This window comes from Lissotriton vulgaris, chromosome 6 (genome assembly GCF_964263255.1).
Source record: "Lissotriton vulgaris chromosome 6, aLisVul1.2, whole genome shotgun sequence".
Lineage (NCBI taxonomy): Eukaryota > Metazoa > Chordata > Amphibia > Caudata > Salamandridae > Lissotriton > Lissotriton vulgaris.
In genome coordinates this window covers 397,168,051-397,180,170 of record NC_141694.1, presented here as the reverse complement: position 1 = coordinate 397,180,170, position 12,120 = coordinate 397,168,051, and the positions used below count along the sequence as shown (strand labels likewise).

The following is a 12,120-nucleotide window of genomic DNA, read 5'->3' as shown; positions in this document are numbered from 1 at the left end:
ATGTACCCCCCTGGACAGGGTGCAGTGCATGTGAAATGTGGGACATGTACTAGTGTGTATAACATGTCCTGATAGTGAAATACTGCTAATTTCGTTTTTCAATATTGAAAGGCTATCTTGCCCATAGGCCAGAATGGGGAATGCTGTGTAACATGTTTACCTGCATATCTTCCCATAGGAGTGAGAAAGAAAATTGTAGTCTAGTATCCCTGAACTCAGAATTTAATTACACATCTTTTAGGAGGGATGGTTTTTAAATTCTGTGTTTGAAAATAGCACTTTTAGAAAGTGGCTATTTTCTTGTTCAACATTTCTGTGCGCCTCTGCCTGCTTGTGGATAGACTGTCTGGTTTGGGAGTGACAGCGGTCTGAGGTGGCTCCAGGAGTCTGGGTGAGTCAGCGCTAGGCTGAATAGACCTATCTGCTTTTGGAGTGGTGGGAGGAGTAACACCAGGGCCTGCTAGGGCTGTGCCTGCCTTCCATAATGCTGGCTCCACCTCCTGCGGGGTGTCTGATGGCTCTGGCCCACACTTACAAAAGGAATAAGTTGGACACTGGCAGAGTGCACCCAGAACTGGTTTGTACTGCGTCTAGGACCCCTCACACATAGAGAACAAAGACTTTTGAAGTCTAAATATGAGAGCTGAAACCCCTGAACTTTAGACTACTTTCGAACCAAGGAGGAACCTTTGCTGAGGAGAAAAGCTGAAGAGCTGAAGGATAAGTACTGCACTTGCTGTGCGTCTGGGGTTGGCCTGCAGTTGCTATTTCTGCTAAAGGAAGGACAAGAGACGTGGCTGTGTCCCCCTGCTTGACAAGGACTTTGTTGTGTGCGGTTCCTGTGTCCTGAAAAGAAAGTCTCCAAGGGCCTGAGGAGAGCTGGCCTCCTGTTGTGGAAACGCAGGGATATAAAAGTTTCCAAGACTACTTCGTGATCAAGAGGAACCTGTTGCCAAAGAGGACAGCTGAAGAGGCTGAGGAGGAGTACTGCCCGTGCTGTGTGTCTGGGGCTGGCCTGCAGTTTGCTGTTTCTGCTGAGGAGAGGATCAAGCAATTTTGCTGTGTGCTGTGTCCCCTGCTTGAAGAAGGACTTTGCTGTGTGATGTGTCCATCTGAAGAAATGTCTCCGAGGGCCCGAGAAGAGCTGGCCTCCTGTTTCTGAAGTCCCAGGCACAAAAGAACTTCACCACCAGCTTCCCTGACTTCATTGCTTGAAGTTCGGACCTGTCCTGAGGTGCCTTTAACTGTGTGTGAGGCCCTTGCTGCTGGTAGCTGGAAGCGCGACACAATGAAGGAGAAGCGTGACGCTGCCGCATCATCCATCGCATCGGCAAGAAAGCGTGTCGCCGCTGCCGCTGTTCGCCGTCGCATCACTGGAGAAATGTTTTGCCGGACCGTTGTCTTGCAAAGAAAGAGTGTCGCCGCTGCTCACCATTGCATCACCGGAGAAGCGTGTCGCAGGGCCTGTCGCGGCTCAAGAAACCACCGATTTCACCGCACAGCAGTCGGGCATACACACATCGCATCCAGGTTGTCGCATCCCATCAGAGACGCCATTTTATCGCATTGCACTGGATCATCGCAATGCATCTAGGCGCAATCTTGTCACAAATCAACCGGAGCGCAGGAAGAGTCTACGCATTGCCTTCTCTGTGACCCTTTTCTTTGTTCTGTGTTACGCATCTAAGGTACTTTTAGAGAGAAGTGTCGCATTTACCATCTACAAGTTTATTTTTGCAACAACCCTTTTTAAAGACATTCTACTGAATATCTGTATGTTGGATTTGTGGCGTTTTAGTCTTATTTAGTTTAGATAAAGATATTTTATTTTTCTAAACTGGTGTGGTGTCCATTGTGTTGTTTCCACTGTGTTACTCTGAGTGTTGGTACAAATCTACACATTGCCTTTGGGATTAGCCTGTCTGCTAGTGCAAAGCTACCAAGGGGGTGAGTAGGAGTTATCTAAAGTGTGTATCCCCCATACCCTGACTAGAAGGAGGGGTCCCTAGTTGGACAAAGGTACCTACCTCTGCCAACTAGAGACCCCCAGTTCTAACATTGGTGGTCAGCGCTGAGGATTTGAACTTGTATGTGTACTTGACCCATAGTGATTGGTGTATATCACTAGATTAGTGCAGACCACTACTGAACCACATACTGTTTGTTTTGTTTCCTGGTGTCCTCCTGGAAGTATTTTTTGATACTGAGACTCTGGCTAGTGTTGCACCTGGGAAATCTTGGCAAAATGGAAGTTACATTTTTCCGCCAAGTATACCTACACAATGGATGAGATAAAAGGTTTGTGCTGTCTGTGGAGAAAGGGTCCACAATAAGGGATCTTGAGGCATGTCTATATTCCTATGAGATCAGAATGTGGGAAGCAACACTAACAGACAACTCTGAGGAGGAGGACTTCACTAACTGTGAGGGAGAGAAAAGTGAGTGGCTCCTTGCTGCTGAGTGGAAGAACAGAGAATTAGACCGGGAACTCAAGAGGGCCGAGCTCAAGAGGGCCTTTGCCAGGAAAGAAGGAAAGTGTGTAGCTCAAGAAGTAAGCTTTGCTGCATTGGAGGTGGAGTCCAGCACAGATGGTGGCAGCAAGATTGTGTTATATAGTGCTGAGGGAGAAGTACACACACCCAGAGATGTGGCGCCTGACTTGAGGGAGGGGGCTAACATAGACCAGGGGGTTCAGGTTGATGAGATAGCTCCACTGGTGTGCAGTGTCCCTGAAGTAGATTGGGGAAATGACACAGGAGATCATATTCCTAGTGGTAGGAGGGACACTCTACTGACTCTAGATGAGAGGTGCAGGGGTTCCCCAATGGTAGAAGTCCTGGTGTTTGACTGGGAAGACCGCCCAGAAGAGTGTGGGTTGAGTGACAGAGACACTCAGACACTGTCTTGCCAATTTCAGGAGAGTGCTATGGGATACTTGCGTGATGCACTGGATGGTGAGGCAAAGGGTAGCTTGATTAACAACTGTGGGGGGCTGTGTGATTCATTTGTTGGAGAGCATATTTTAAGTCCCTCTTTTCCAGAGCTATGCCAACACCCGGTGGAGAGTGAGTTCTCTGATTCCAGGGAACCAGCGCTGAAGGCAGTCCTCTTAGTGGATTCCAGAGGGTATTAAGAGTCATTTGGGAGTGATCCTTAAAGGAGTGGCTCAGGTATCTTCCGGTCCTGTGTGGTGGAAGAGTTTCAGTGTAGTCCAGCTAAGTCTTGGTGTAGTGGGAGGAGTGTAGTGGCTCACGTTCTGTCTCAGTGGATAAGGAGGGAATGTGGGCTGTGTCTCAAGGTGCCCAAAACCCAGTCTCACGGCCTGGAGGGTTCCCTAAGGGAACCTAAGGTTGGCGGCCTAGGCTGTCCTAGTAGGCCATTTGAGGGGAATCTCCTAGTGTCAGGAGAACCTGGAGCATCTGTAAATGGAGCTACAGTGGTTCTAGTGTCTGGCGGGGTCGGCTCCTAAGTGGAGGGTGCAGGAGTCCAGAGAGGGGGATGTGTTCCCAATGGGAGAATCAATGGGTCAGGGGCCAGCCCGAAGGGCTGAGCCTCTTATGAGTGACCATGGTGACACCACTTCTGTCCTGGGGGATCTACGCGCACTGTCAGATGAACAGGGGTCGGGAAATCTGCGCCAGGCAGACTGTCACAAGATACATGAGTCTTCACAGTATACCCTCAGGGGTATACTGTGTGAGTCCCCAGAAGTACTGGTGTGCCTGGCAAGTGTTCAACCGCAGGGTTTAGACCCTGAATTGGGAGGCCAGGATCAGGTTCTGCCTGACCTGGAGGACAGGACATCTGTAATCAGTGTCCTGACCAGGGGGCTACGGTGTGAGTCTCCAGATGTCCTGGCATGCCAGGCAAGTAATCAACTACGGGGTTCATCCCCAAGGTTGGGAGGCCAGGTTCAGGATCTGCCTGACTTGGAGGAAAGGACGTCTGTAACCATTTTCCTGACCAGTTTGGCTTCCAGGGGTACCAATCCAGGTGGGAGGGTGCAGCACTCTGGAAGGGGGTGCAGAGGGAGGGAGTCCGCGCCTCTGTCCCCGGTGCTACCAGAGGGTTCAGAGCCTAGGTTGGGATCCCAGTAGCGAAGAGAGGTCCTGAACTGGTGGGAGAGTTCTATTCTGAGGGTGCCTGAATAGGGTCCCGCCCTCTCCTGGGAGGAGAGGGTGAGACCCCAGAAGGAGAGGTGGGGGAGATCCTCGTCTGTGACCTCTGGTCAGCCTGAGGATACAGACCCTTGACTGGTAGGCCAGTATCAAGATGCCATACCTGACTTGTCAGGAGGCAGAGTGGAGAAAAGGTGCCAGACACCTGAGGCTACTGCCCCTCACTTTCTGACGCCACAGAGGTTATAGAGGCCTGAAAGGCATGAGGCCTATCTCTCATCACTGACATCTGTCAGTGGCCACTATGGCTGGTTGTCCTGGTGGACATAGTTGCCCCTGGGAGGGGGACAGGAGTCACACCCTGGGGGTGGACTGGGCCACACCGCTATGTTGGCAAGGTGGGTACTGTCTACCAGTGCCGACACATCTGTGAGCAAAGTAAGCTTAGGCACTGCACAGATGGGGTCCACAGGTGAGGAGGAGGGTCCCACATGGTGTAGTTTAGTGAGCCCTGAGAGTATAGATAGAGGGATCCTACTGGGTTCAGGAAGGCGTAGAACAGGAATAGTCCCCTGCTGTTCTGTCTGGGTTCCATGTTCTGTCGCCCCAAGCAGGGAAGCCCATCAAGGCATTGATTGGTTTACCCTTGCTTTAGGCTGGAAGGAGATTGTGTTGGAAATGGCCCTTTTTGCAGGGTTATCCCCAAACCCTTTCCTTCTTTATTTTTCCTGACCTATGGTTGTTGGCTATAGGACTCTGGGCACTTTACAGCTGCTGATCAGTGATAAAGTGCATATATTCTCTGTGTATATTGTTATTGTGATTAGTTACACATGACTAGCATATTTGTCTTACCAGTAGGTCCCTAGTAAAGTGCACTGAGTGTGCCAGGGCTGGTAATTGAAATGCTACTAGCGGTCTTGCAGCACTGATTGTGCCACTCACATGAGGAAAGTGGCTGTTTTCTGGCTCATCCTTTCTGTGCACCTCTGCTTGTTTGTGGATTGACTGTCTGGTTTTGGAGTGACTGGGGCTGGGGTTGCTCCAGGAGTCTGGGTGAGTCAACACTAGGCTGAATAGACCTATCTGTATTTGGAGTCGTGGGAGGAGTAGCACCTGGGCCTGAATAGGGCTGTTTCTGCCTTCCACAATGCTGACTCCACCTCCTGCAGTGTGTCTGATGGCCCTGGCCCACACTCGCAAAGGAAGAAGTTGTGCACTGCCAGAGTGCACTCAGAACTGGTTTGGACTGGGTCCAGGACCCCTCACACATAGAGAACAAAGGCTTTTGGCTTATGAATATGCAGAAAGAGCTTCCTGCCTCTAAACTGTCATGCCCAATTATATACTAGAGACTTAAAGGTAGTTTTATTACCCCTGTCCTATTATCCACTAGGGATTTATAGCGTAGGCCATGCCAATTATAAGGATCCCCTAATATATAGTGTATTCTTATATATGTGTGTGTTTTCACTAAACTATGGATTACGGAGGTTTACAGGTAAGTAAACATATTAATCAATAAAACAAATTTTGTTGCATGGACTGCATCCCCAAATGTGATGCAGTACTTACCTGTAAACCTCCATAATCCATAGTTTACTACCCCCACCCTTCCCCTTCCCCTCCCCCTCCCCCTCCCCACATCACCGCCTGGCAGGTACTCCCACTACCGACCGCAGCTGTTTATCAATAGCACTTAAACTTGTCATCATAGCCATTGTCTGTTCTACGCAACCTTGTGGGTATTGCTAAAATAATTACTACATGCCTGAGTCACATTTTTTAATGCCTGTGCCTTATCTCTGCATTGTGCATATGTTTCACCGTTTTGCTATTTAAAAATGCAGTGAAACAATCTGCATGAAAAGCTATGTAGATAGTCATATCTAGTTGATCTCAATATCTACCAAGAAACCTGTAGCAGACTGTCTGCTTAGCAATTAATATACCAGAGAATGCAATGAGGCATTGCGCAATACACCTTTTTTTATTTTTTTGATCCAAGGGGAAAATGTTTTTCCCCATAAACCTTTACGTTTCAACAACGTGAGATGTATGGATATACAGATATACATTTTTTTCTTCTCTGCTTGAAGACTCAATTAATTTTCATAGTTCAAATGAACTACAAGTAGTTGATAAATCCCACAAATCTATGAGTTCGTATTCGTTTTCAAGTCCTAGTATTGCTTCAATTACAAATTAAATCGAAATACTTATCACCTTACTGATGGATATTCTTCTGTAAATGTTATCTCTGAGCGGAAGTATATGCAACTTTCGTTTGAAGAATTACTTAATATCTGCCCCAACATGTCTAAGAAACAGCCTTTTTGGCACTGCACACAAAATACTGGTGGAAACAATTTAGCTAATGACTTCTTGTCACGTTTATTAAAGACTTTGTGTATGTATTTGCAACAAGCACAATATATTTGATGGACAACAATGCACTTTAAATGTCATCATCATAAACAATATGTACCACAGTGTCAATATGCCATGAAAACATGTATATAACATTCGCGTGTTTAGCAGGTAATCATTTCGCGATGAAGAGAGTGGGCTAGATAATTAAGTTACTATACTAAACAAGATGCTAGATAGCCTATGTTTTTCACATTTTAACTTTTGTACAGCTAAAAAGTCTGTAATGGAAACGATGAAGGTATAATGCGTGTCTGTTATTAGCATTCGAATTAAATACATGTTATTGAGCAAATATAGGACATTAACATTTGTTGGATAATTCAGTAGCTTCTGTTTGTTGACTTAATAAAAAGAGCCACTAAGTTAAATATTCTCTTTTATTCCAGTTTCAATATGGAGCCCAGTTATGATTTCCTACACATTTATGAAGGTGAAGATTCCAACAGTCCGCTAATTGGCAGCTTTCAAGGCTCTCAGGCACCCGAAAGAATAGAGAGCAGCGCGAATAGCTTGTTTTTGGCGTTTCGCAGCGACGCTTCTGTTGGAATGTCAGGATTCGCCATTGAATTCAAAGGTATTGTTGACATCCTCATATGCCTCTACATATGAAAGACGAGGGTAGGAGGCAATGGTGCTGATCCAAATTGATTGTACGCTAAACAGTACATAACATTGTGTAAAGGTTTTGTTTGAATTCTGTATGTTTTTTATTGTAATATTTGAAAGACTCTGTTGCTTTGCTTGCACGTTACTCCACAAGGATTTGTAAGAAAAACAGCAAATACCCCATGGTACTCAAAGTCGACACCCCCCCCTCAGTCTTGCTCCCACTGTACAGTCCCTTGAGGCGGTACATATGGGTCCATATCCTGAGAATAGACGCTCGTTGTAGTAACTCCCCTTAGCAATGTTAATAAATGTCCACTTCTACTGCCACATAACATTGTACCAAGGACGCCCTTGTACAGCTTCTTTGCAGGGATGTTGATGTAGCTCAGCAACGCCTCCTCTTCCACCTCAAAATATATTATCCTTCTCATGAATGCATCAGTACCTTCTACAGCTTTACACGCATGCTTGTCATGCTCCTCATTCCAGGCAACACTGACAGACAGCTGGTCACTACCGAACCAGGGGCCTCATTTATGAGCCCATGCGTCACTTTTACGCTGCTGGTGCGTCATTTTTTTTGACGCACCAGTGGCGTAAAAAATGCGCCTTGTTGCGCCATATTTAAAAAGTGACGCATCTAGTCAGATGCGTCACTTTGTAAACCCCTCCGCCACATTATACCTGCGCCAGGTATAATGTATGCATGAGGGGCGTTTTGATGCAAGGAATGGTCGTAGAAGTGACGCAGTGAAATCTATGAGATTTCACTGCGTCACTTTTAGGACGCCGTTGAGTCAAAATCTTGTGCCTGCCTCACAGCAGGCGTAAGACTGACGCAGGCCCTTTCACATGGGGCTTGCCCCATGTGAAAGGACGCATTGCTGGAGTTGCGTCACTTTTGTGACTCACTCCAGCAATGCTTCACTTTTGCGCTTACAGATACGTCAGAAATACTGACGTATCTGTAACTCCTTGCGACAGGAGGCGTCATACATTAAATATGACGCATCAGGAATGTCACAAGGAGTGCGCACTGAGAAGTGACACATCGCTGCTTTCACGCCGCGATGCGTCATTTCTCATAAATGAGGCCCTTGGTTCACTTAGTGATTATGCTAAATCATTTGGCATTATGCAGTCCTGACAGATAATCACTAGACCCCGACATACCTGTGTGAACAAAGACCCAATTGGTTGACTGCCCATCCACTGTTGTTTTGTAGATCTTCTCCGCCTGTTATCTCTACCCGAACACTAGACTTTATACCACTTGACAGCTTGTTAGCCTCCGTTCCTAATTGCCTTGCCTGCGATGAAGGAAAGGATGGGTTTTTAAAAAACAGGCCAGTAACAAAAGGGGACTTGCATCTGGGATTTCGTTATTAAGTCCCCCTGTGCAGCATCCAGTCTCTCCCTCCAAACAGAAGGGAGCAGGCAAACAGCACAATCTGAGATATTTAATAGCACAATCTGACATATTTTTAAGACTTATATGTATGTATATGTATGTATAAACCATTTTATAGCGCACTCCGATACTTGAGAGTATCCTGTCTCTTCCAATGTTGTCGTTACAATTATTTTCCTGCTACCTTAAAACCTTTTTCCCAAATCCTGATCTCGTGATGAATGAGGATCGTTTTCACTTTCATAAGCACCGATCTTCACCACTTCCATCATTGTGTAGCTTGAAAAGGCTCGCATACCACTGTCTCTGGTAATACTCCTCAGAGCCTCCACAAGACAATGGCAGAGAAAGGCCTTGATATACCGATGCTCAATTTAAACTAATAGCTTTACTGCTCCTTCTCAAGAATGACTGAGATTTTCCTCTTTAAGAAAGTAAAACATAATTTTTACAAAAAATATCGCTTACAATAAAAATGCTTTGTCTGCGTGACTTTTTATTTTATTTTCCACAACTATGACCGGTTAGAAGGTTTCATCTTCCTTTCTATAAGAAAACCGGTTTAAGTCTTTTTGTTATAATCCCTGCACTGGCTGAGCTTCATGCAGGGCATCAGTTACATGTTTCTGTCACAACTTATCTCTGCTCAGGAGATGTGAGAGGCTGTAGAGATACGAGTCTTGCTGAGAACAGAAGGCTTCCTGGGCTCCCACCACCCTCCTTTATAAAAGCCATCTCTGTCCAATAATCAAAGAGGTATTAAAAATAGACTAGAGTCTTGGCCGGGCCTCATACTGTAGCAACCACTGTCAAGTATGTGAACACTGATGAAACGACAACTCAATGGGGCATCCTATATTTTGCTGTGTAAACTATTGACAAAAATGACCAATTCTACGGCCTCCCCTTGGAAGATGTAGAAACTCATGATCTACCAGTTGCTTTTGGTGGATCTTTATGAAAGGGACATAGGGCCACATGTACAATGGCTTTTTGTGGTCACAAACAGGCCAATTCACAGAATCGTCCCATTTGTGCATGTAAAAAGGATTTTTTACATGTACAAGTCCCTATTTGTGATACGATAACCTACTATTACCGATTTGCAAATGGATGTGATTCAGTATTAGGAATGGGAGTGCTTAGGACATCCCATCCTAATACCACAGTGGTATGTGTGAAATTATTGTGACCCAAATGCGGTCACAAAACATTTGCCTTTTACCTATTACTTCAAGTAGGTGGTGACCCATTTGCAAATGGGCAGGAGTCCCCATGGGACCCATTCTCATTTCTGAATGTTTGTAAAAACATTTTGATAAGCACAGGCAGTGGTCCCGTGGCCCACTGCTTGATCTTAAAAAATTAAAAGAAAAGAAGTCTTTTTTTTCTATTTATCCCATTTTCCTTTAAGGAAAACGGTATGCATTTAAAAAAAAAAAGATTGCTTTATTTTAAAAGCAGTCCCAGCCATGGTGGTTTGCTGATCCCAGCATGCTACCATCCCTGTAGGTCTATTTGCGACCCAACGGGATTTGCAAAATGTGCAAAGACACATTTGTACATTATTGCTTGCGATTAACAAATTCTGAATCGCAAAAATTTGCAAATTGTGAATCACAAATTATTACCTTTGTACAAATGGCCTTTAGACAGTGCGATAAGGCTTCACTTGCTCGTCTTCTAGGCTGGGTAATGTGGCATTTTGAGATACATTTTAGAATAAATGTCAGGGACTGCATTATCCAGCTGCATAGGAGTTATGCTATGATGTGTTTCTAGAATTCGGCCAATCACGAGTGGGTTAAAAATATAAAACACGTTTCCCTTCCCACTCAAACACTCAAAAAGTTTTCTCGCAACAGAGGAGAAAACATAAAAGCAGACTGAAATTTCCCTTCCACTACTAGAACGAATAAAGAATACTATGCCTTCTCCCTTTTAAATATCTGAGTTTAAAAAGCTACTCTCAAGGGCATATAAGCTGGGTTGTTGTTGACCCGCAAAGAGAAGATAGTCACAGGTTCACTTTAGGGGAAGTCCTGCTCCTGTAGCACTTCGTTTCTGAGAAGAAAGATGTGGAACATCTCAAAAGAGATACAACAACAATTTCAAGAAGAAAAAAACCAATGCCTCTGGGAACTGCACGTTTGGCTTTTGTACTAACTCAAAGCAGGGGAATATTTGTTCTCACTGGAACACCTGGCCTTATGTCCTAGGAGAATTTGTGAAGTATTGTGAACTTCTAGAACACCAGGGATAGGGCAGTAAAACTTTTGCTACAACTTCTGAAGTTTACCATTTGGTGTTATCCTTAATTTCTGAAACACCTTGTAAACGTGCACATTTATTGCACATGACTTAAACTCTCTTTTAAGGGGCGCCGTTTTTCTAAGAACTGTGTTAAAAATATTAGGGCATTGCTTTGCTTCAGTGCCCAATGAATTATGTTGCCGTCCCTAGTGGCCGTGTTTAAGACTCACAGCCAGCTCAGTTGTATATTGAAAATGTGTCTTTCATAAACTGCCTGTGGTTGAAATACTCGCATTGTTGTAATTGCTTCTGACCTCCAAACTCAGATTTACTTTATTTTGGTGCTGTGTGAATAAATACATTATTCTTTTGGTGGATTATAAATTACAATTTACATATTTTTTAGCTTTTACTCTGTTTTTGGGTTGGCTGTGCAGGTATCAGATGCACATTTTCTCTTAGGATAGCACCGCTGTTTATCCCACACTACCAATGACAAGGTTAGCGTTTTTCAAAGAAGCGTGTGTTTTCCTTCAGGCACTAGGGGCCAGATGTAGGTAGGCTTTTACCGGTCGGTAACGGCCGAAATCGGCCGTTATCGACCGATAAAAGACTTTTCCTATCTAGGAGGCTATTTTACAGATTCGGTAAATAACAAATCGGTATTTACCGATTCGGTATTTACCGAATTATCATTTACCGATTCTTTATTCGGTATTTACCAAATCGGTAAATGAGATGTAGGAAGCACTGTAAACAGTGCTTCTGGGCTTTAAGAATTCGTTATTTACCACAACTATTAGTTGGTGGTAAATAAAGAATTCCTATGTAAATGCATAAATGTGCATTTACACCTGTGTCATGTGACAGACATACATGCCCTTAGGGCATGTATGTATGCCACATGTGCACACCAGCACTAATCAGGGGTGCAACAGGGTGTCAAAGTGATACCCTGCCACCCTTGACTTTTCCCCAATTTTACCGAATCGGTAATTACCGATTCGGTAATTGACATTCATTCCTATGGGCCTCCAAGCCCATAGGAATCAATGCCAAATACCGAATCCGTAATTACCGATTCGGTAAATACCGAATCTTAATGATTCGGTATTTTTTTAATGATTAATTAACTACAAAGGATTTACCGAATCTAAAATACCGAATCAGTAAAATTCGGTTTTTGAGAATCTGTAAAACCTATTTACCTACATCTAGCCCTAGATTGTTTTGGCTGTATTTGATCTTCCACAGCTCGCATTAGGACTGGGACCACTTAGCCCCAAAATGTTTATT

General features: G+C 44.7%; 1 protein-coding gene across 1 annotated transcript in view; it reads left to right on the top strand.

Moving 5' to 3' along the window:
* The window catches only part of CSMD1 (CUB and Sushi multiple domains 1), a 3,932,590-nt gene that overhangs the window by 2,456,972 nt on the left and 1,463,498 nt on the right, over positions 1-12,120 (top strand). The window contains exon 29 of the mRNA XM_086925641.1: positions 6,938-7,125. Within this exon, the coding sequence (XP_086781767.1) occupies positions 6,938-7,125 (188 nt within the window). The remainder of the gene's footprint in view (positions 1-6,937; positions 7,126-12,120) is intronic.